The 26,543-nt window shown below is 36.2% G+C and overlaps 1 protein-coding gene and 1 non-coding gene across 5 annotated transcripts in view; both read left to right on the forward strand.

Moving 5' to 3' along the window:
* Positions 1-925: 925 nt before the first annotated feature.
* Positions 926-26,543, forward strand: part of shroom2a (shroom family member 2a) — a 48,831-nt gene continuing 23,213 nt past the window's right edge. For 3 of the 4 annotated variants that reach the window (XM_051897149.1, XM_051897150.1, XM_051897151.1), the window contains exons 1-2: positions 926-1,911; positions 16,875-17,023. In XM_051897149.1, coding sequence (XP_051753109.1) covers positions 1,708-1,911; positions 16,875-17,023 — 353 coding nt within the window. In that variant the 5' untranslated portion in view covers positions 926-1,707. Of the gene's footprint in view, positions 1,912-16,874; positions 17,024-20,654; positions 20,778-26,543 lie in introns of those variants that run through there. The other variant, XM_051897156.1, reaches the window with a different exon arrangement.
* Positions 2,321-2,392, forward strand: trnag-ucc (transfer RNA glycine (anticodon UCC)). Its single transcript has one exon. It is a non-coding gene; the product is annotated as a tRNA-Gly (tRNA).

Below are 26,543 nucleotides of genomic sequence, written 5' to 3' on the forward strand. Positions count from 1 at the left end.
GAGACATACCATGCTTTCAGAATTACTTCAGCACGACAATTACTTGTACAAGGAACATCTGGCAAAAAAAGAAAAGTGAAACAAAGTGAATCTAATGCACTGATTTGTTATGTCCACTGGGAACTTGTTTTCATAGAACTTTAAATCATGTACAGGACAGTGGAATCAATGGAAAGCTACCCATGAGTGCCCTCTCTGGGAAGAGATGTCATGTTGCATGCATTATTGATTTATGTTTTATGAGGTTTTTATTATAAGAAATACGATTTGTGAGAATACATTATTCACTACATTCAGGCATTTTATTTGCTCTCTTGATCAGTTTTTGCCAGTTTTGGTCAATAATTTATGATATTATTTTAACACAAGTTATTCATTTTCTAAGATTTTTTATTTAGAAATATTCACACAAACATTAAACAATATAAAACCAGATGTAGGCCTATATTACACATGTATATTGGAGTTTATAAATAAATGAAAACTTTACATTTACAATACCTGATAAAGAGGACAGAGATTTTTCAGGTACTTGGCAAATTCCTATTTTTTATTCCAGTTATTAAATAAAATATAAGGTTATGGTGCCTTTTGTCTGGACTTTGTTGAATATTAATATTCATGGCTAATATATCAAATTTGTCACCATATTTTGAAAATAGCCCTTATCTTCCTCAAATTATAAGCAACATCAATTTTAATTTTAACAATTTTAATCAACATCGTTTGATTAAAGTCACTATACAAACCAATCTTTTACTATTTCGATAAATTATTTAAAAGTACAATTTTTTCAATTCGTATTCGTAAGCGCTTGCAAAATAGTGCGGCCAAACACAGTGAACAGTAGAGGTCGCTGCTGCTCTCTTTTCATAGTTGGTGACGAGCGCACAGGTAGATTGAGTCTCGTTAATCCACAGTATCCCAACAGATCAGCCTTCTGCCATCAAGCATTGCAGCCTTTGTGTCTCATCTCCGAGTATATTTTGCGTTAGGATAAAAACTAAGAGAGAAATGTATTTGTTTCGGTTCGTACAACAGTTGGAAAACTTAAAATGTGGTTCAGGGAAGAGATGTAAAGTACGGTGTTCATCCACTTGTTGATTGAATAAGACTCGCGGTTAGCTGACTAGCTCCACCGGTACTCACACTAACCACAGGACTGGAAGAGCACAACCTTCACTATGAACACAGCGAAACCCGTATGACTAATCAGTATTTCTGGTTTACGACTTGAATCCGGATGGTTGCGTTATCGACAGTCAGTCAGTGAGCGTTTTTTATCATTATTGTAGGAAATACTTGATTTTAATGGCGAGACAAACTTAAACTGAATCATTTGGCTAATGCTAACCTAAAGAAACGGGTTAGATAAACCATAAACAAACAAGACTTAATATTTCTGCCCATCGCACTTTGTTTCAGGAATTAAAACAAAACTATTTTGTTTTAGTTGGGAAGCTTGTAAATTTACACTCCAGTTAATTAAATAGCGTTCTTAAATGATGCCTCGTTTAGAGGAGGAAACAACGCAACAAAGTATCCAAGAGACGTTCATGTGATGTTCTTGTGGATTAACGTTAACAACTGCTGTTAATGTGGAAGACTATGTAGGATTTTGACTTTTGGAATTGATCCACCTCGGTTTTGCTTTTAAACACAAAAGACTGCCATATTCTGTTGGTTGAGAGAGAGGTTGTGTATGAAATGGACACGATCAACCAATTCTCCGGCTTTCCTGAAGGAGACCACAGGATCTTTTACAGTTCAGACAGATCTGGGAGTTTTGATGAACATCATGGTAATGGTGAGGGATGGAAAGTAGTGGATGTGACCCTCTCTGGGGGAGCACCATGGGGTTTTACCCTTAGAGGTGGATTGGAGCACAGAGAACCTCTTCTTATAACCAAGGTAAGTCATCCGTCGACTGTGTCGGACAGTGACCTCAGGGCTGTTTATCTAACCTGGGCATTATTGTTGTTTGCGAGAGAGAGACCTCTGTGTAACCTAAAGTAGTGTACAAAAAGCATCAGTTTCTTGAGAAAATTTGTTGCAAAGCTATATAAATTAAATATAATAATTATATATGAACTAAATATAATATTTTAAATGATTATATTTGGTTTAATGAAAGTAGGGTAATATTAATATAAATAATTATATTTTTTATTTAAAAAATTATGAAGTTAAACTAATATTCATATCCCTCCTCTAATATTTATTTGATGTTTTTCACAACAATTTTATATTAATATTTAAGTAGTATCACTTCTGTAATGTTTAGTCTGGTGAGATTGAATAGTGCTGCGATGTTCACAGAGCGTTGGTGGTATAGTGGTTAGCATAGCTGCCTTCCAAGCAGTTGACCCGGGTTCGATTCCCGGCCAACGCAAGAATTCTTTTTTTTCTTCTGGAAGTTTTACTCTCTTGGAATTAAGTTCGCACAAGAAAGTAACATGCACAGAAGAGAGAAGTTGAAGGATAAAGTGCTTGTTTTAAAATATGGGCAATTCAAGCAAAGCAATGTCTTTCTTGTCTAGGAAGAACAGCAGCATCTCAGCAGATATACATATGCATAATGCCTAACCTTTCAGTCTAATTCACAACCATCAAACTGCAGTCCATTTGTTAAGAAACAGACAGTTTTTAAATTTATTTCACATAGGGCACCAGAACAGTGTATCTTAATCTAGTCATCAGCCGTTGACCCTTAGGGTTTGTACACCTAATAGCCTTTAAATCTGTTGTTATTTGACAGTACCAGAGATTGTCATGAGACATAGTATCTCATATAAAAAAAACTATTTAAAGTAAAGAGAGTACACTTGTTTGATTGGACAAGCATTATGTTGTGAGAATTTAAAGGAAAACCAAAACTTTATACCATGGCTGAACCTATGCAAATAAAGAATGCTTGAGTTGCAATGGTCTAATCCAGGGGTTTTCAACCTGACCACGTTTGGTCAAATAAGATCATCCAAGTACCACATAGTCTCCATCTTTCAAAAGCCATATAAACTATTTATGACCAATATATCTTTAATGTTTGAAGGATAAAACAGGATAGATTGGACGCTGTATAAACTTTTTCCCACCCTGTACTACTGACATAAGATGAGCTATGCATCAGAGTTGTATTACATGCACAAAGCTGCACATTATAATTATGAATACCAGAAAGTTTTAAATAATTTTATTATTTAATTAATTTTTATTACTTATTTAATTTAAATAAAATATATTTTATAGCTTAAATATTTTTGTATTAATTTACTAAATTTTCAGTCATGTGTCATACCACCTGAGTTTAATACGTTTTTTTTTTATTTTATATTATTACAGACTTATTAAACTATCATGCTCGCCAAGGCTGCATTATTTGATCAAAAATACTGTTATAACCACAATTTTGTTAAATATTACAATTTAAAATAACTTTTTTTATTTCAGTATATTTTAAAATGTAATTTATTTCTGTGATGGCAAAGTTGAATTTTTAGCAGTCATTATTCCATTATTAATATGCTAATTAGGTTCTCAAGATACATGTTTAAAACAGTTATGCTGCTTAATATTTTTGTAGAAACCGTGATACATTTTTTTTCTCTGATTCAAAAGAACAGCATTTATTTGAAATATAATTTTACACTGTGAAAGTCTTTACTGTCTTTACTGTCACATGATGAATGTAAAATACTGTACAGGCGTGGCCAAAAGTTTTGGCAGTGACATAAATTTTGTGTTTTGCACAGTTTGCTGCTTCAGTTGTTGTGGTGTTGATTCACATCGTTTCTTGGTTATTGCACAGAGTAATCAGATGTATTTTAAATGATTGCAAAATGCTTCATTGGCCAAAAACTTTATCACAAAAACCCAAATTTCTTTTTTTTTGGCCCTGGCACAAAATGACTAGCTAACATCATTTTACTAACTGGAAAGTGTGAACAAGTACTAGTCAGGTGAAATCACACTATCATTCTGACTGGATTATAAGAGCAGATCGATTGCTACAAAAGGAGGGAAGAATTGTGTTCTTGCGTTAGCAATGGTTACCTCCAAATAAAGACATGCAGCAATCATCGCTTTGCATCAAAATGGTCTCACATGCAAGGAAATTGCTGCAAAGAATATTGCACATAAAAGAAGCATTTACCAGATCATCAAGAACTTTAAGGAGAGAGGTTCAGCTGCTTCAGGACGGCCCAGAGTGTCCAGCGAGCGGCAGGACAGTCTCCTCCTGAGGAGTCCGCTACAGAATCGTGTCACCACCAGTGCAGAGCTTGCTCAGTATTGGCAGCAGGTGGGCATCTGCTCGCACAGTGAGGCGAAGACTTTTGGTCAGTGGCCCGGTGTCAAGAAGGGCAGCCACTTATCTCCAAGAAAAACCTCAAGGACAGAAGGAAGGATTAGACAGCAGAAGACTAGTGCAAAGTTTTTGTTTTGTTTTTTTTTCTGATGAAGCCCCCTTCCGACTGTTTGGGAAATCTAGAAAATCGAGTGTCCGGAGAAGAAAAGTTAAATACTACCATGAGTCCTGTGTCATGCCAACAGTGAAGCACCCCAAGAACATTTATGTGTGGGGTTGCTTTTCATCAAAGGGACTCAAGGAATGGGCTCTCTCACAATCCAGCCCTAAAACACTGCCGTGAATAAAGAATCGAATCAAAACGTCCTGCAAGAGCAACTTTTCCCAATGATCCAGGAGCAATTTGGTGATGAAGGCAAGAGCGATAATAAGGTGGCTCGTAGTTCATTATATTGAAATTTTGGATCCGTGGCTAGGCAACTCCCCGGATCTTAATCCCATAGAGAACCTGTGGTCAATCCTCAAAAGGCAAGTGGACAAGCAGAAGTCAACTCTAATCATTAATAAGGAAAGAATGAATCGGCATCAGTCAGGATTTGGCCCAGAAGCTGGTATCCAGCATTCCAGAGTGAATTGCAGAGGTTATGAAGAAAAAGGGTCAAAACACCGTAAATATTGACTCTGCATATATTAAATGTTTTTGCCAATAAAAGCCTTTAAAACATATGAAATGCTTATCATTGTTTTCTGGTATACCATAGAAACATGAAAATATTATCTACTAATACTGAAGCAGCAAATTTGCAAAAACACAGTTACACCTTTCTACATTGTGACTCCTTGAAAGGGTGTCCATTGTCCAACAACAGTTGCAGTTTAGAATGTAAGTTTAAATCAATATCTATTAATATGAGTATGTTGTAGTTTAAACGTTCCGTACATTCTAAGCTATGGCTGTGGAAATGACACTTTGGTCTCTTGCAGTGTGTTTTTTCAGAAACTCATTTTGAACAGTGACCGAAACTTTTTTTTGTGTGTGCTTTTCTGGTTACTTATCAACTCCGAAGGACCTTGCAGATAAATTTGGAAAGAATACTGGTTTCTCTTACTTTGAGCATGGGATACCTAATGTTCTCCATTAAGTGCATGTTTCTTTTAGCCAATTTTAGCTCAAAGATTAGCTATAGAGAATGTTAAATAAGAGAGAATGTGACCGTTTCTAAAACTCTGGTGGCCACCCTACATACAGTAGTTTTGATGTTCATGTGACTTTCAGAAGTAAATTCCTGCCATAACTGGGGTCTTTAAGGAGCTAAAACTTTGTTAGGTCAGTTCATGGAAGCCTTCGATTTGTTAGCAAACAGTCTTTGAGAGGATGGTTTGAAGACTGAGTAGATCTGTGGTTTTTCACATCTTTGGACATTTATTCATCAAGAAACGTTTCTGTGAGCCCTGCAGACCCCGTCACACTTCAGGAATTGGTAAGAGCGGTTAATAATGTACTGAAGCTTTTTACCCCCCTCGTTGATGCTCTTAAAGTCACTTGTTGTTCTTGCTGGATCATATGATGGCAAATCTTGCCATAAATTAACCTTTGCACCTGTTTTTTTGAGATTTAGGCTTAGTTGTGTTTGTCCTAATCAAGGTTTCTTTTCGTTGATTCATGACAGATTATAGTCAAAGTGTCTTGGATTATTTTGCTGTGTAGATAGATTGACTGCTTGATTGATTGCTTTAGAATTTGGTTCTCATGGGAAAATGCAGTTTAGCTCCCAATATCTCTGGAGCAATCTGAGTGTGCTCTTTGCTCAAGGGTGCAAAGCTTGAATAATTTCTCAGGAACCATATTTGTTCAAGTTGCTGCTACCTGGGATTTAGGGTTCATTAGCAGCTATCGCTTTATTACAGTTGTAGTGCACTTCCTTTCTCAAAAAACATTATTTTGCTGATGCAGGAGACCTCATATCTAAAGATGTTGAAGACTGAACCCAGAACCATCATACTTGGCAAACCACTATCCATTTATTCTGTTGGTTTCCAAAGGTTTCCACAGCTTGCGTGTACTCGACTGTCATCCTATTGCAACATTAGTAGTGAGTCCATTTTTATTCTTGGCATATCTGTGTTTTTGACCTTACTGTTCTTGTACAAGTGCCATAGACAAAACAAATGAATGACCTTTACCAAGTATGACCTAAATCTCTTCCAAGTACATGCCAGTTTGGTATGGAGCACTTATCTTCAGTTTTTCCTAAATATTTGGTTATCTATGAAAACTAAACAAACAAAAGTCAGTTGTAAACATGCTACATCTTAATTCATTTGTTTGTACCACATGGTAGAAATATGTTCTCCCACTTGTGATGGAATAATACATAATTTTGGTTTGGGTATTAAGACAGCACCTGTAGTGGGATACATTATATGGCCATAAAATTGTCTTGGTTAGCATTGAGAGAAATTTTTTCCTACCTAAGTTCATAGCTTGCTATCTTGAGCACTTTTATTAAACTGAAAACTTCAAAAGTGAATCTCCTCTTTTATGGTGCAAGATGTTGTGGTTACTATTAGCTCAAAAATTCACAAAAAAAACTGTTGGCTTACTGTTCTGAACTTTCATTTCTCGTATACTATTTAGGATGGATGGTATGCAAATTGAGATTTCTATTATTGCTATATACTGTATATTGCAGAGATTTGTGAAATATGTTCAACAATTATTTCTTATTGTACTGGTCTTTTGAAAGTAGACATTTAGTTGTCATGGTCTGGATTTCATCCAAACCTTTAGGCATACATCATGTGACAGATATTAGGGGTGGGCGCTATACCTGTATGGTATGATGTTGTGCCATGATATAGATTTTGCTATACCGTGGATACTGTTAAATATTAAACATTAAAAAAACACGATGACGCTGCGTGTGCTTGGTGCGTGTCCATGGCACGGAGCAGAGTGAGCGTTTTAATAAATTCCTACTAAAGTTGAGTGTGAAGCTCGGAAAGTTCGGAAAAGCTGAAGCAAATTACGGGATTCATTGCACGCACGGGGTATGAGAGAGCTGTGAGAAACGGGCGCTTTGCTTGATGCAAAGAATATACACTGACAAGAAGCGAAACTCAACAGAACGTTCCATTGCAACACCGGCGCCCAGCAGCAGTCCTGCGTTCCCGGCCTTTTGGGGTGAAGGCGACTCGGCAGTCCACTAGTTTCTATGGCAATATCAGCTGCTTTGTTAAAAAAAGTACATTAAAGCTAAAATCCAACCTGAATGATGACAACACAGAATAAAATACTATCAGTAGTGATCATCAAATCCTTTCAACAGTTTATTTTACAGACTTTGTGTTTAAGTCTTCCACTTTTTTTCCACAAAACCTTTGCTCTCTAGATAGAAACCCAGTCAGTTTGAGTTAAAATTCTTTGAAGTTCAAGTATTAGCATTATAAACACTGAATTAATACCAACATATGAAATTAAATTAAGGACATGCATCAGAAAAATTAGGAATGTTGGACAAAAAATATATAACAGAATATAACAGCTTGACAATAAACTGTTTTTGCAGTGTTGTCTTATATTAACGTCCGTTAAAGCAAGACTAAACAAAAAAAACAGAAATTTGAGAAATTTTCTGATTTGGCTGTGAGATTCGCTGATTTTGGGTGCGTAAGATGTGATGGATTCTATTGGCCAGTTGGCATTTTCACCCCAAAATGGCTGCCGTGCTACCGAAACGCCACCTCATGACTGTTACCCAAAAAGCATCAGAGTTTCGCCTCTTGGGTTCTATGCTCTTTGCTTGATGTTACAGTTGCAGTTTGTGGTCTCGCCGACTGGTAGGCCTATTTTCCTTACTAATGCTCTACGAAGGCTTCATATCTGTTGTCTGAAATGCTGTGGGCTCATATATTAAAATATGAAATTCACTGAGAGAAGGCTGCTTTCGATATCAAATTTTCACATTCGCTTTGTGAAGTGCGCTCGCGTATGCGGCTGTGTGCGACTAGTGCTTAAATGTAGTTGCTTCTCAAAATGCTTTTATGGCATGAAATTGATATAAACACAGTCAGTTATGTCTTAAAGTATTAAACATACAGGACAGAAACTTCTTATATTTCAAAAGAGATCTTCGCATAATCTGGATGCAGCTGAGAAAGTGAAAAATCACTCACAGCTCTTGAAAGGTAAATGTTCTGAAAGCACTCTTTGTTTATTGCTTGTAATGTTTCGTTGTTCCTCTTTATTATTTACTAGAAAACTTGCTTGTTTTGAAACTTTATATATGTCCCTATATAAAATTCTTAACATACAGTTGTATTAATGTATTTTTTAACTTTTAATTATTTGCAAAGTAAGCTACTTATAATTCCATATGTAATTAAAAGCAATTGATAAGCAAATTAATTAATAAGAAAAAAAAGTATCAAGAATCCTTTTGGAATCGGATCATGACTCCTAGAATCGGAATTGGATCGGATCGTGAGGTGCCTAAACATTCCATTTCGCACCCCCTAGATAAGATATATATATATTAGCCTGCAATTTAACTAAGGTCTACTAAAATGTGATTCCATTTTTTTTTTTTTTCTCATATCGCGATATAATATCGATATCGTCTGGACAGTGAAAAATATCGTGATATGAATTTTAGCTCATGTTGCCCACCCCTAACAGATATATGTTAATAATGAGAAATTTATTTGTTGACAAGTGTTAAGAAAGAAAAGGCATGTTTCATAAGCTGTCTGTTCCCTGAGATTTATTAAGCCTCAAAAGGGAAAAAGCTAAACATAAAGAATGTAAACAAGAGACCACTACAGAAGTTCAATAATCAGAGATAATAGACCGACTGCAGGTTAAGTAGCAGTGTATTTCATTTACTTGATTTTCTTTGCTCACTCTGTTTTTCAGTGGATTGTCTCACTACATTTCTCTGAGATTCCTGAGGCAAACTGGCAGTGCCAGGAACAGCACTGGAATGTTGAAGCTTTGCTTGATTATCCAAATGTACTGAATTATCTTTGACAGCCTGAGGCCTGTTGGACTTGCATGTTACAGCATCTGGGATGAATTTAGATTGAATTAAAGTAACCTGGGCTTCTTTGTAAGTGAAGGATGAGAGCATTATGGTCTCACTAAATTCTTAAAATAATTCCTCCGCACAAAACTGAGGTAATTGTAACCTGTTTGGTAACAGGCTATCTGTATACTTGTGAGTCTGTGTGTGTGTGTGTGTATCTATACACAATGTACTATATATGATGGTGTCATTATAAATGGACACCCAACTTGATATATGATATTATTTACCATCTGAATCTAACCATGTCGTATCAACAAATGGACAAGTCAGCCAGCTGTTTATTATCATAGCCCCAACAGCAGGGGTGCCTTTTACCCTAAATACCATACTTTTACATATTCTTCCATTACTGGAAAAACTGTTGATTTAATTACCTTGAACAAAACTGAAAAACATTAAGAAGACCTTTGTCTCAAAATATAGACAATTTTATCGATTCTCATTTGCTACATAAATCTACAACATTTTAAAAATCATTAAATATTAGATCAAATTAGCGCAGAATAAACTTTGCTTTGCTGTTCGTGATTGCGTCTAGGATCAGCCAAATTTTCACTTGCATCATCAAAAGTGGTTGTTAAGAAAAGTGCTGAACTGAATTTTTGTGAAATCTAGTGGTTTAAAAGAGAATAAAGTCAAATGCACCTTTTACCCCAGTGCATCTTTTGCCCCGTTGTACCCTATACAATTTTTTTTTCCTGAAGATGAATGCTAGGGTGTTTTGGATGGTTGCCAGGCTGTTTCTGTGAAGTTGCTAAGGTGTTTAGTAGTTTTTAGTGCATTGCCATGCAGTTGTTAGGGTAAAAAAAAGTGTAAAAAAATTCTTTTTGCCAGTTTTATTGATTGCAAACTCTTAAAAGAAAGCCTATTTGTTTTTACCTTATTTGTCCATACATTAGGTGAAAGTGGGCTGCAGGAAGCAGCTTTATTTAAACCACGTATTTATACAGAAAAATGGAACGAATTAAAATTCCATTCATTCCTCTCCTACTGTTTATTTGCCAAAGGTCTTCATCGCATTTATTTTAAAACCTCAGTTTCAATAAACTCTAATAATCCTGTTTTACACTGGATGCATACTCTGTGTAGCCTTTCACACGCCGCCTGTGTTGTTTTTCATTTATGCATTCTTTCAACACACACAGACCCTAAAAGGGCAGCCATTAAATGAGCGCTGGTAAACCTATTTGCCGACAATAGGTTTCATCGGTTGTCTTTCATGCCCCGCCCTGTTGAGAGCAAATTTGATCAGACGGCTCTTCACCTACATACTGAAAGCCATCCAAGGAAAAGTCTGTTAATGATCTTTATTCATGATAATTACTTCACTTGAGGAGTGTCAGGAACGAGTTGAATTTAGGCAAGCTTTCATTAGTATTTGTTTCAAAAGAGCTTGACTTTTAACTTAGCAGTACATGTCTGTTCATGTTCAGAGTAAGAATTATCAGGAAAGAGTATTTAACCTCACTTTACATGTTTTGAAGTATTTCAAGACCTTTGCTCTTATCTTTTCTGAGCACTTGCTCAATACAAACACAGACATGCACACGCATCCATTGTTTAGAGCGCTCCAAACTGCCAAAGGCTGCTATGAAAATAATGGTGTTTGTTTAAAGAAACACACCACATATGTAGGCTGTCCTTAGATATGGAGGCAACAGCCATTTGTGGTTTAAAGGGAAGAGGACAGTTGTCACCCTTTATAAGCAGCCTTGAATCTGGAAATATTTTTTACATTCATTTCTTCTGTAGGTAATTAAAAAATCCTTTACATGTTAAATTAAAAAAATTAAAAGGCAATTAAAAAAACCGAACCAGCTTTGAGATGAATCGCAACATTACATTTCATTCAAAATATTTTAATTTTAAAAAAGGATCAGAAACAACAGTACAATACAAAACTTCTGACTGCACGTTATTGATTGTAAGACAAAACGGGACAAATGTTTTAAAGTACTTAATTCAACAGTGTTTGCTCTGGTACCAAAATTGGTACCGAGTACTACGGCTGGATGATATGGCCAAAAAATTATCACAATAAAAATTTTCATATCAGTTGATATCGTTAATTATCAGTATAAATGTCAAATCTTTATTTCTTTTAAGTTCAGGTGAACATTTCACAAATTATTATTACATGTTTTGTCTCTTAGAAATGCACATTTGACAGTAGCTTGAGTATAATGCAAATGCACAAAAACTGCTAGAGCTTAAAGGGTTAGTTCACCCAAAAACTTCTCTCATTAATTACTCACCCTCATGTTGTTCCACACCCTTAAGACCTTCGTTCATCTTCGGAACACAAATTAAGATATTTTTGATGAAATCCGAGAGCTTTCTGACCTCCGATAGACTGCAACGTTATTACCACTTTCATGGCCCAGAAAGGTAGTAAAGACCCCGTTAAAATATTCCATGTGACTACAGTGGTTCAACCTCAGTGTTATGAAATGACGAGAATACTGTTTGTGCGTATAAAAAAAAAAAAAAAAAAAAAAATAGTGACATTATTCAACAATTTCTTCTCTTCCAAAGCTGTTCACATAGTAAACACAAGGCAGCGCTTCCGGGTTCTACGTCAGAACACCTCTCAATATATGGAATGTGCTTGCAGCAAACTTTTCTTGAAATCTTTTTGAACATCTTTTGCAGATCTTCAGCCTTTATTTTATTGCCTGGAGGGGCAGGAATTTAGATGCATTCCTTATGCTAAGCCACAAGGAGCCCATGCTCTTTTGTTTGTGCTAGGATACATTGTTCATTCAAAAAGGCTTAATCTGTACAATTGAACACTTCTGTTGTAGCTGGAGTTGACTCAAATTCTTAAGTGTACGATCAAGTTCAGCGGAAACAAAAAAAACTCTTAGTCATATTACTGTTCTGTACAGAGTCCTATTATAGCTCCCGGTGTGCATTGTACTTACTCTTATTTCCATGATTTGACAATAGCACCATTGTGGAGAGGTGATGTCTCTTGAATGAACATTTGTACTTTGAGAAGTGTGTGTGTATGTGTGTGTGTGTTGGGCGCAGCGGGATAGTCAGTAGCTGTAAACCTCAGTGCTCTGTCAGCGTAGAGCACAGGACACTAGTCAGCAGAACTCCCACATTCTTCTGTGCCACATCCTTCCCTCACCCCAACCCTGTGTTCCAGACCCCTCGCAGAGACTGCCAGGTCATGGAGCTTATTTCAAGCTCTTGAAAAATTCCTCAGAAATACCACCTGGTTGTTGGAGCTGTAGTGGTGTGGTAAGCACATGACACAGTGGTGCCATTACCATGGTATTTAGATAGTACTTAGATATTGCTAAGAATGCTGTGTAATGATACATGTCAGAAAAAGGAATTTGTAGGTTCTCCCCATGTCAGCGTGGGTTTCCTCCAGGTACTCTGTTTTTCCCCATAGTCCAAAGATATGCAGGATAGGTGAATTGGAAAGACGTCTGCAGCCTGAGATGCTGGGATAGGCTCCAGCTTCCTATGACCCTAGAGAGGATAAGCGATTTGGAGAATTGGATGTCAGAAAAGCCATGGTATTGCTATGACGCATGCACTTAAAAAATACCATGGAGTAGGGCTTGATGTTAAATTGATATTGATATTTATAGGGAAAAAAATGAATCCACGGTAGGGGTGGGTAGTATGACAAAAATATATTTTTTTTCAGGCAGGATCTGTTTTCGTGTTGGTTTTTAAGAATATTTTGCAAGTCACTGAGCAGTACAGTCAAACTAATTTCCCTATTTTAAAAATATAGTCTTACAAGGTAAAATATAAAAGAAAAATAGACCATTTAGGCCGAAGTAGGGGTGGGCCAAAATCTTATTTTACTTTATTTTATCTTTGTTATAAGAAATGGGAACAATGATGCAAATTACAAATAATAGTACAAATTACAAATTACAATAATACAAGTACATATCGGTTATAACCCAACTGTTTACGTTCACATAAGACCTAACTGACTGTATTTATGTAAACCTTGTGTGTATTTGACAATTTAATTGCAGTAAAGTGCAAAAGAGAACTTAGTTCAGTACTCACACTGTGTGAGAGAAAACTTCCATCCCAAGTGCACAAATATCTAGCTGCCTTTATAAAGCGGCACCAGACACCAGTTCAAACGCACAAATCAACCGTTGACTTGTCACCATCTGAACAAGCCCGACATAGAAGTTCATCGCCATAGAAAAGCACCTCTTCAGTGGATGGCATTACAAGCTGCTATTGTGAACGTGCCATGCATCCATGTTTTAATTAATACAGTGTTTCTGTGGTATACTGGAAAACAATGATAAGCATTTCATAAGATTTAAAAGCATTTTATTGGCAAAAACATTAAATATATGCAGTGTATATCTACAGTGTTGACCCTTCTTCATTATCCTTCTTCATTCGCTCTGGCATGCTGGATATCAGCTTCTGGGCCAAATCCTGACTGATAGGGATTCATTCATGCCTTATAAGTGATCAGAGTTGTTGACTTCTGCTGGTCCATTCGCCTTTTGAGGATTGACCACAGGTTCTCTATAGGATTGAGATCTGGGGAGTTGCCTAGCCTAGCCACAGTCATTATCACTCTTGCCTTGTGACATGGTGCTCCATCATGCTGGAAATGCACAGATCATCACCAAATTGGATCATTGGGAGAAGTTGCTCTTGCAGGACATTTTGATACCATTCTTCATTCACAGCAGTTTTTTTGGGCAGAATTGTGAGAGAGCCCATTCCCTTTGATGAAAAGCAACCCCACAGTCGAAAGGGGGCTTCATCAGAGAAAGTAACTAAAGAAATAGCTAGACTTATTTCTAGTCTTTAGAAATAACTAAAGATACATTTGGAGTAGTATTGTAAGGATCCTGTAAATGCATCGTAAAAATTACATAGAGTTGTTGTTAATGGAATGGAATAAAATTGTTCTGAATTTGCAAAAATTGCTTTTGAATTTAATTGAAAACCGGTGAATTTTATTAATTGAATCAAACAGTTTTGTATTTGACTTTTGAATGCACAAGCACAACCAGTGAATTGTGAATGAATTGATTTGCTGCCATCCCAAAGATTTATACCCCAATATTTTGGATATGTACCATGGTAATACCACAGTATTTTTTGACAAACCTCGAAGTAGCATGTAAATGACACGTGAATTTAGTAGTATTGCAGTACTTTGTACAGAGTCCAAGGCCATATTTTCATAGTCTTGTCATGAACCCTGCAGATATGTTGTGTTACGCATATGTATGATACTGAGAAGAAAACATCTGTCTTTTTTTACTCTCACCTTTGCTTTTACCTCACATTCCTATTAAATACCGCCATACCCTCATTCCCGATGATCCAGCAGTGTTTGCTATGCTTATGTTGGTTTGATGCCTCTCTTGTGAACATTTCCATTGTTCTAAGTCATTTATTCGCTCAGTATGTTGCGGAATGCCAGAGGGGGGCACCCAATGGCGAGCCTGTTTAACATTAACGTTTGAGGTTATTCTAAGTGCTTCTTATTTCGGCCTTCTTAAAGTTTTCCTTGTTTTATAAACTCTGAGGGGGGCTCTCGAGTCCGGATGTCACAGAGTCCTGCTGCTGTTAAAATAATAAATGCAGGGAAGACTGCATACAACAAAGGAATGGCCACATTTGTGCATTCTTGACTGAGCACGTATACTCACTAAGATGGTTTATTATAGGGCCGATTGGCATTTGAATCTAGCCACAGCTGGTGATAAAGCTTGCATGAATTATCACTCAATGTTTGTTGTCCATTTAAGCTTAAAGCTGACCTTCTGAAAACTGGCTGACCTGTTGCTAATAGCACCATGTAATGATAAAAGTGCATGCCTGTGTATGAAAATTATCTCCCCAGAAAGGATCATGTTTGATGAGTAATAGACATACCTGCAGAGTAAATAATGAACAGTCGTGATCAACTTTGCAGTAAAGACTCAAATAGCAGATAAGTGGCTTACTGGAAGATAGAGCAGCATTACATATCATGTCAGGAATTTACTTTACTTTAGACCAAACCCCCTATTTGGCTACATGTTCCCTGAAATCTGCTCTTTATGATGGAATATTTATGATTAACTTGCTTCTAGGTCGTCTGTGGAGGTAAAGTGCTGATGTGGAAAGCTTATGACTTGCCCCCCGTGCTGATTTAGAAAGGTGAACATGCCTTTCTCATTTGGTCATTTAAGGGTAAAACACCCACAAGTAATGTATTTAGCACTGGAGTGCATGCAGTTGTTTAGAAAAGACTTTGTTCACACTGCACATATATCTGATTTGTTTTTCAAATCGGATCTATAGAATCAAGATCTGTTTGATCATACAGTCAATATCCAGTATATTCTACACTGGTTACTATAGTAAAAAAAAAACTCATTGAGAGTCCATGCATTTACTGCATTAGATTACAGTTAGAATGGCAACAAAAATAGTTCCAAAAGCGGGAGCAGAACTGTTGCTCACACAGAGCAACACACAGTGGTGTTTCGTTACTGAATGAATCTGCTTAACAAAGTGTGAATGATTCAGTAACCCATTCATAAAAACACTTGAATCAAAATTGAATCAAATTGTAGACTATATGAAAAGCTTCAGGAGCTGTCCATAACAGGCCTAAACCAGCCAAATTACCAGGCCAGCACAAAAACACACTTAGCAAAATAATGTCTAATGATCCCCATCCCAAAAAAATTTTTATTTTTTTTTTCTCGATATTACGCACTCCTAATGTCTAGGAAAAAGAAAGGACCAAACGTACTCTTACAAGTGTTGTTGTAATTATTGTGTTTTACATATTCTTGCATGTACTGTGTTTGAAACCGGTTGCTTCATTCATTATTCACTACACAATGGGTACAATATAGTTTTTAGGGAAAAAAATGAGCAAAAATGCTATTTTGGGTATTAGTGTTGTCAAAAGTACCGACTTCGATACCAAGTCGATACTGAAATTTTAAAAATGTGATGCTTTGAGCGCTGTTGAGCAGATTCTTAAACACCTCTGATTGGCCATTGTGTTCACACGCTCATCAGATACATCTGTGATTGGCTACAATGATCAACGCACGAAAGCGTTTTAAAAGCGGGAGCGGGAGCGGTTGAAAGCAGGCGTCTATCAGCGGAACGGTAGAACAATTGTATGTGACCGTTCACACTGAAACTTAATCAGATTTTGAACCGCAAATGAATGTGGCTTGGATTGGATATGTAAAAATCAGATTTCACTAAACTGATAGTTTAAAATGCCAAACAATCCGATTTTTGCTCCCTATCTGAACAAAGCATAATCACACTGCACTACCTGACAAAGGCTAAAGTCATTTATAAAAGGTGAATGCTTGTCCAAATATTGTCATTGTTCGATTTCAGCTTCACAACAAAGATAGTGCTCTTGGTATAGATCTATTCATTTGTAGGTGATGTATGGCCATGAAACAGAGTTTTGATTGAGCCTGATTGTATTGTGTCTGTCACAGGTGGAAGAGGGCAGTAAGGCCGCGATCGCAAGACTGCAGGCTGGAGATGAACTCATCAACATCAACAACTTTTCTCTCTCCGGCTACAGACAAGAGGCCATCTGTCTAGTCAAGGGCTCCCACAAGACTCTCAGCCTGGTGGTGAAAAGGTAATTTATCCACAACCTCACTATTATTTTTAGGCCTGGTTTACACCTGATTATAAGATCTCGGGGGATTTGATCACAAGCGGTCAAGCTGTTTTCACCTAACATGCTTCACAAATACAAATTTTGAGGGGAGGGTCCCTGATTTTGTGACTTTGTCATACATCCATAACTCACTATGTCAGTGTGTTATTGCACGTTGATAAACAAGCTCGAAAAGTCGACAGACTGTAGCTTCCAAATATACTTCCAAATTTTAATCTCACTGCAGATGTGACTTTTTGAGCAGAATGCTCAGTTATTTTAGTAAAGCCCCTATTATCAACTTCTTAAAGTCATAGTTGGTAGGGTTTAGAAATTAGAATCATTGTTTTAACCTAATGATTGATTGGCAGAAACAGATGTTAGTACCAGGTGTAAACTAGATCTTTGATATTTGAAAGATATTATCTGTGGTTGTTGACTGTTCTTGTTTCGTATAAAAGATACACTGAACATTTTGAGCAGCATTATTTGCATTCCCATCAATATTGTATTGCTCTGTTAGGTAGAAACACCAATGAATCAATGAATGTCACAGGTGGGTAGTGAGTGAGTGTAGCCGTTAGGGATTGGTGTTGTTTGCATCACTAGTTCAGCTGATGCTGAGGGAGCCGTTGAATGCCTGACGGTCCAGTTCTGCCAGATTGCTTTCTGGCACTTTCAAGAAAACAGGAATAGAAAGAGGAATAGAAAGCTAAAATAAAACAGAAAGTTTCAGCTATATATTGAAAGTAACCATATACTGGGAGCAAGGCCGTACCCACCATGTTTCTGAGGTGTATATAAAAAGGTTGTGAAATAAGATCAGATCAAAGTAGGCAGGCTTTATGTTCACAGAAGCTGCTGAATGCCGATCATGAATTCCAGCGCGATGCCTCGGTCATAAAGGGGCGAGATTAAACTCAACATTTAATATTTGTCAGCTGTTTTACGACAGAAATATTTAGGGATGTAAGCAAATAAACTTTTTTTTTTTTTTTTTTTTTTTGGTTGAAAATATAGGCTACGTGATTCATTGTAATTCAAGTTAAGAAACATTAACAAAGCCATTCATCAGGCATAAGATTGAATGTGAATGTGATGAATGTGTCTGCGCAGTTGTGCACTCTGAAAAAAACCCGACACGAATGAGAAGCATGGCAACGAAACAAGTGAAGGAGATGCGCTGAAGGAAAATGCTCATTCACTCTTTGACAGTAGATAGCGCTTATGGTAGATCAGAAATGCAGCCGTTACCTTGGTAACCCTGTAAACAAAGCAGCTGCAGTACTTTCTGTGTCTGAACAGCATTTAAATATTTCAAACAGCCATTCAGATTTTTGTATTTGCTTTGGTGTTCATCACAGCACCAAATACTTACAATACTTAACAAGCTACTTAAAGAATTAAGAGGTGGTTAATTTATAAACATTTGTTTACACTTTTTTTACAACAATACTTCTGAAGCATTTGTTAATCTTAGTTGCTGTTAATTTCAACATTTACTAATGTATTATTAAAAGTTAAGTTGTATCTGTTAATATTATTTGACCTGAGCTGACATGAAATAACAATGAACAGTTGCATTTAACTAATATTAACAAAGAATAATAACTAGTGTAAAATGTGTTGCACATTATTAAAGGCACACTATGTACATTTTCGCCGCTAGCGGTCGCTTATTCAAAATAAAGCCGTAGCTTGATGATGCCTTGATTTCGCAGAATCATGGGAGGTGTTGTCTTCATGTCTACAGCCGGTGGAAAAGAATCGGGATGGGACTTGGGCAGAAATCATGTTCATGGATGAGATTATTAACGTTACTGTAGTATGAAGCAGAGCAGGGCCGAGTGCTGTGCGAGCAGAAACGAGGCCGCTGGAGTGTTTGGAGCGACACACGTATCGAGAGCAGCGGAACTTTTATTATGCCGCAGTCACCGCTTCCGCTTCTTCTGGTCAAGCGTATGTGGGGTAAAGCAGTGCTGTTTTAGGGTGTAATCACACTAGGCGCTCTGAACCGGGATGGGGGAGGGGGGACAATCGCGCTTGGGCTCGGTTCAAGGCAACCATGCCTAGTGTGAGTACACCCTTATTATGTTAGATAAATTTGTGTGTTGAAGTTGTTATAGTGCTACTCTGCGCTCGCTCAGTGGCTACTGTGAGACACTTAATGCACACTGCAGTAAGCTAGATCGATATTAGGTATGGTAAAACATGGTACTTGCTGTAAATCAAGAAAACGAGACTTAAACAATAAGACTTACTGTGTTGGGCTATATAACATGATTAGTTTTCTGTCAATGAATGTATCCAAACAGTTGCTCACCTATCTAATAAAACACATAATATATTAAAGCATCTTTGGTGTTTCCATGATTTCTACGAAATAAAACCAGAAACCGAGGATAACGCGGGTATGATGTCATTGATAGGTGACGCGTGGACACGGTAGTTTTCTGGTTAAAATTGCTTATTTCTCTGGATTTAAACATTCTTGGAAACATTTGGGATAATGTAAGTATACAAGTCAAGTGTGGTTAACACTATTAGTGATAGTAATAAATTGATTTTTTGATTAGGGATCTAGAATCTGAAACATTTATTCTTCATTTTATGGCATTGCTTTTTTGTTTCTTTTAAATGCATCCAAAAAAAAAAAAAACTCTATCAGGTTTATTTTCAATACGGTTTTAGACTTTTAGTTCCCAACTAATATAAAACTTTATTCATTTTATTCTGTTCTGTTGGTGGACATTTCTTACCTATTTGACATTACTTAGCTATTTGACATTACATTCTTCTGAAAAATTGAATTGCTAATCGTTCAGGTTGTTAAAATACAATATTAGGTGTGAAGAGTGAAAATGCTAAGGGATTAAGTCCATGTCTTGATGTCAATGATCATCATAAGTTATTTTAGCTCCAGTAACGTGATTATTTTTCTAATTGAAACATCAAATTGTGCATTTTCTGTACTCAGCCAACCTGCATATTTCCACTGACGTAGTCAAAGGCTGACATTAAAGTGTACAGCCACTATGTTTTCACAAACAACCCTCTCTGAAGTTTCTATCTGATGCAGTAGATTTGCATGCAGGCTGGAAGTGTTCTCAGCCAGTGGACATTGCGGGTAGAGAGCGTGTGTCGAGTATGTGATGCAAATGAAGTGATTTGGTCCTGATTCACGTGGTCTGATTGTTATCAGTTTTTTTTTTCTTCGTTTTTTTCACGACTTCTGCTCTTTTCCAACACCAAGCACAAAGGTGAGATTTTCTCACCTTGAAAGCAGTGTATGCAAATGCTTACAGCAACACTTACAACAATGTGATCTCTCTGCTAGAAATGAAATAAATGGATGCGGGACAGTTTCGGGTTTGATTTTAAGTCATCATTAATAAGCTATAAAGGCCTAATGCCATTTTTATATTATTATACATGTCTCTGTAAAAAAATGTGTGTTATGAAAGACAATATCTTTCACTGGCCCATTTTCATTGGCCCATTGCAGCTGAAGAGGAGCAAGCTGGTCAGTCCACTTCTTTGTGTGCCAAACACTGTCCTCTTTGTCTCAGCTTGGCATATCTGGGCAACACTAAGTATGTTTGGTCGCATTACAGGATAACTGCTAAACAAACAATGTCATCCGGGGAGAACAACTGCCTCTGTTTATCTATTGCACAGAGCCATTACTGCGGGTTAGCAGCGGCGTAGAAGGTGACTCGAAATCTACGTTAAGGTGACTTGAACGTCTATTGAAGATTCACTGTAGTTGACTTATAATGCTTGGAAATTAGGCAGAGTTATCAATTTAAAGTTAAATTCAAATCAGTGCTGAGATTAAAGAAGAACAATGACTTTGGCCTCTTTTTTTTTTTTTTTTGAGTAATGTTTATTGTAGATGTGGGATGAAATGGGGGTTGTGTTTGGTGACTTCTGAAGGTTGTGTTGGTTTCATGTCTTCAACAGTGAAACAAATGTGGACGATTAGGCAATCAGGGATTAATGGTTGACATTGTTAAACAGACACGTAACTACTCAGTTTATTCAGTTAAACTGATGCATTCCAATAGAGTAATCACAAAAGAATTTAGGAACATTTTGTAATACTGCGTTTGATTGTTTAAATCAAGAGAACCTAAACCCATATGTAGTTGTGATTTTGTTCTGCATATATTTTCCTGTATGTTCCTGTGGCTGTAGCAGATAATTTCAGTGGGCAAGACATGACCGAGTTAGAATTAGCAAACACAGAGCAGATAACAAGTCATTACAGTGGAAGGTGGGGCAGGCGTGGGCAGTCTGCAGACTGATGTGTTTCAAAAGAGGTGTGAATCTCATTCAGAATGGCTTTAAATGGCTGTCATTAAGGATAGCCTGATTGTTTAAGCTTCTGTACCATTCAAAAGTTTGGGTTCAGTAAGTAAAGGCTTTTAAATTTTTACCAAAAAGTCCTATTTCAAATAAATGCTGATCTTTTGAACTTTCTTTTTATCAAAGAATCATGGGGGAAAAAAAGTAGGCGGGCAAAAAAACAAGAAACAAAACACTGTAATAAGAAATGTTTCTTGAGCATATTAATTAGCATATTAGAATGATTTCAAGAGTAATGGCTGCTGAAAATTCAGCTTTAATATCACAGGAATAAATTACATGTTAAAATATATTAAAATAGAAAATAGTTCTTTTAAATTGTAATATTTCACAATAATACAGTTTTTACTGTATTTTTGTTCAAATAAATGCAGTTTTGGTGAGTATAAGGGACTTCTTTCAAACACATTAAAAAAATCATTTTGAACTTTTGAAAAACTTTTGAATGGTAATGTTTCATATATATATATATATATATATATATATTTTTTTTTTTTTTTTTTTTTTTTTTTTTTTGTTACGCCCAGTGAAAATGTTTTCATTAAATTTAGAACTTCATAATATATAAAAGAAATAAAATTTGAATCCTAGATTTACAGAGAGTCTCAGACTTCTAAACCCCACTGTATATAGGATACATATTTATAGCCAACAAATAACATGCTGTTATATCACTCCACCCTCACCCTCATGTTGCTTTAAAAACCTGTTGAGGTGGGTGTAATTGTCATAATTCTTCGTAATTGAATGACAAATTTGTGTCATGTTTTGTCAGCCTAAGGCAGATCACCGGGTTGTGTGACCAAAACGACCCTGACCCTGGCGAACCATGCGCCTAGATCTGTACCATTACGATAGAGCAGAGGGTGACATGTGGCTTTTAACAATGTACTTTTTAAAAGGGATTGCATGTCTGTGGAAGGCCTAAGCAAAACAGGTGTTTGACTGTGAAATGAGGAAATAGGAAGTTGTTGAGTTTGTGGGTGGTGCCTGTTTTGCATATGCTGTCTCATTTGAAACTATGAGGTCATAGTATGAGCTGAAATATATTGTTTAGTTTGGCATGACTAAGGCGCTGGGCAAACAGAGAAAGTAGCATTTACAGTGGAACAAGGCCATCTGTATGCTTTGATACTCAGTTCATGCATATTAAGAAATTTGTTGAGATTAAAATTAAAGGTGCCCTCAGTAGTTTTTGAGTTTTTTTTTTTTTCAAAGAAATTAACGGTACCTTTGAAAAATTTTTAAAATGATGTACTCTCACATGAGGAGACTCTTGTTATACAGTGAGCATGCACACCAATATGCTGATAACAAAAATAAGCTTATTGAAATAACCTGTTGTCCCAGTTTACATGCAAACGAATAACTTATTTTGACTGTATCACTTCTGCACGAGATGAGAACACATTTCTTTCCCAAGTTCTTGGGTCAAGAAAGAGTTGGAGTTGGCGATGTATTTCCTCCTCCACTAGAGTGAAACGCTCGCTCTGTCTGGCTGCGCTTAAATCCACAGTAAGGATGCTTTCCTGTCACATATCACACATGCGCACTAGAGTAAGCCCACAGAACACAGGTTAATGTGTTTACATGCTGGGAGAAATCAAGGTAAGGGGCAAAAATCTAGCTGTGTCGATCGGTTTATGCTTAAGCAGTTTATGACTTTATTACAATAAAGAAAAATCAGTTAATGTGTTTACGTGACCACATGCATTGTCAGCTTAATAAGCATAAATAATTCAAGAATGTGCATGTAAATGCACTCAGTGTTGTTTTAATATAATTTATATATGCTATTATAGTATTTATAAGTAGTTTGAATTAACTTTTGTTTATATTTTCATTTTAATTTTAAGTTAGGTTTTAGTAATTTTATGTGCTATTGTCAAGTTATGTTTTAATGAGTAATATTTAAGTAATGTTTTATTTTTTATTTTAGTTTTAGTAATTTTAGTACTTAAAGGCACAATATGTAACTTTTCACCACTAGAGGTCGTCTATTCAAAACAAAGGGCGTAGCTTGACGATGTCGAGATTGAGTGCAGAATCATGGGAGATGTCATCTTCCCCTCACAGCTTTATTGTAGTATGAAGCAGAGCAGGGCCGAGAGCTGAACAAGGCCGCTGGAGTGATTGCTAATGAGAGACGAGCGCGACACATGGCTTGAAACTTTTATTATGCAACAGTCGCCGCTTCCGCTTCTTTTGGTCAAGCGTATGTGGAGTAACGCGGTGCTGTTTATCATATTAGATATATTTGAGTGTGTTGAAAATTATGTTATGACATACTCTGTGTGTTCGCTCAGCGGCTGCTATGAGACACATGTTGCACACTGCAGTAAACTAGATCGATATTAGAATATCATGTTAATATAATCAAGAACATGAGATTCAAACAATAAGACTAAACGTGTTGAGCTTTATAACAATAATTAGTTTTCTGTCTATAGATGATGTATCCAAAAAGTAATAGTATATTAAAGTGTCTTTGGTGTTTCCATGGTTTTTACAAAATAAAACCGAAAATTGAGGGTAACGTAGGTATGATGACATTGATAGACGACGCACGGGCACGGTCCGTGTCCTCGTTAAAATTTCTTATTTCAATGGATTTAAACATTCTTGAAAACATTTGGGATAATCTAAGTAAACAAGTCAACAAATATATAACACTGTTCTGTTTTAGTTGGTTTTGGATATTTTAATCCAAAAATCTTACATATTGTGCCTTTAAACTTTTTTCAAAGTTTTTTTTAAAGCTTAGTTTTTCATCTATAATATTTATATTTTATTTTATTTCAGCTTTATTTCAATAATGAAAATGATTTTTAATAGTTAACACTGCTGTCATGTCAGTATCCTAATAAAAGTGGTTTTATTTTAAAATAAGCAGATGTACTCAAGGGGCCACCATTTGAGATCACATAACCAGCCCCGTCCTACTGAGTTTATCTTTGTTGCCACCTGTTAATGGACACTTTTGCTTGCGTAATAAATTAATCATGACTGACTCTGAATTTCTACAATGCCATTTGTAACTAAAAACCTTTGTAATTGCCTTTGCGTGGTATAATATTCACACCAATTTACTGAGTTCACTTTTAATTAATCATACTTTTGTTTTAATGTAACTGTTTATTTCTACAAAAAAATTTAATACAGTAATACAGATGAACTGCGTGAACCAGTTTTTACACATTCTGTTTTGTGATAGTAATTCGCCATAGTAATAAAAAATAATGATAAATGTCACACAGTGATTAATTCGATGAACTACTCTAACCTAACATGATTATTAAACTCACGAAATTCATCCCATGACACACTAAATAATATCACTCATGCATCACGCAACTGAGTGTTTCTGTGGATTCCAGTGTGCCCAGATTCCCCACTGAGTAGGTAATCTATCTACTGTGATATTGGGATTATGGTCCGTGTGATTAAAATGGGATTTGGAGTCTGCTGCTTCTGGATTAGATAATTCATCCACACTTTTACAGACTGTCTTGTCTGGTGCTACAATAGGAGCTATATGATACTATAATACTGTTGTAATACTGAAGTGTGGAAATTGTAATGCAAGATCTGTCTTCACTCAACACCCAGTTTCTGAATTATTTGGGTTTTTCTAAAGTTTGATTTTTGGTTTCAGAAATAAACACATTTCTGTATAAACACCCAATCTGTTCTTTGAAGGCTATTCTACAGTATTAGTGAGTGTGTACTGGTGTCTTGAACAAGAGAAGCAAACTGGATTTAACCCAGACAATAACAAGAGGACAAATATACTTAAGTCTCTTTTTTGAGAAAATGGATACATCAAATGTTCTCAGCTGGCAGCTTTATTGAAAAGTACATGCCAGACAGCAGTTTCAAAAAATTCTGGGATGCCAAGCTTTTGAGCTACATTTCAAAGAAAAATACACATCTGGAACTGGTGAATAAGAAGAAGAGATTCAAAGGGGCAAAAGAACCTTTTTAACTATAAATTGTTCGAAAAGAGCATGGATTGTTTGTTAGAAGAGCCCTACAATCCAATAACACAGAAGTGCTGCAGAAAGCACGAGATTAAATTTAATTATAATATTTTAATAATCTGGCTGCTTGAATGCATAATATCTGAAAATAATCTAGCACTTATTTGAAATAAAAACTGTTTGTAGCCTTTGAAATGATTTTACTGTAGTTATTGATCAATTTAATACAACCTTTACTGCAATCTCATAGTGATTCCAAACTTTTGAACAATAGCGTACATGTTGATACATAAACACTAAGAGATCTGCTGCTTTGGAGATTATTTTCCCATGGTAAGCATGAATATTGTAGTTGATTTGGAATCCCAACTGTGACTTCACATACAATCCTTTAATTTTAACAGTGGCATACAGATGAGAGAAGGCAGTCATGTGACATAGGCGTGTCTGGAGTGATCTTTAGAGGTACTCACTTGTGACTGATTCAGAGAAATCTTTTTGTTTTAGGAACGTCTGCCAACTGGCTTGTCATGACCTTGAAGTCTCTTGTGAAACTATCAAAGAGAATGTGCATTGATGTGATTCAGATTCAGTAATTATTATAAATGATCTCTACACATGTTTATTCTGTAAAGTTTTGTTGATTGTTCATTTACTATTCTCAGAAACTTTGATTGGAATAAGACCTCAGGAGAGCATGTTTAATTCTTTACAGTTTATTGATAAAAACAACTTTTTTTTTCTCAGTTTTGGCTGTTTTTTTTCTTCGACTCTCATGTGTTTGAATGTGGTTGAATTGTTGACCTAAGAGACCTTTTGTAATAAACAGAACATCCAGAGGCCAGTCCTTCTTCTACAGCCAGCTCCTCACACAGAACGACTACAGCCACCTAGTGGCACCCCTGCAATAATGAATTGTGTTTCACAGCACAAAAGGGTTGTCTAGCAAAATGTTCATGCTGTAAAATCAAATAGACTTCTTTTATAGTACTCTTTTTTTTATTTTTTTTTTTTATAGCTTTTTGACAACCTCTTGTCCCAGTCCACTTTCATTGTATAGAAAAATCTGGATGTTTTGCTAGATAATTCCTTTTGTTTTCTATGGGGAAAATAATAATAATAATAAAAACCTTCAGTGCCACTAGGGTGAG

This window comes from Ctenopharyngodon idella, chromosome 6, assembly GCF_019924925.1.
Source record: "Ctenopharyngodon idella isolate HZGC_01 chromosome 6, HZGC01, whole genome shotgun sequence".
In the NCBI taxonomy this organism is placed as follows: Eukaryota; Metazoa; Chordata; class Actinopteri; order Cypriniformes; family Xenocyprididae; genus Ctenopharyngodon; species Ctenopharyngodon idella.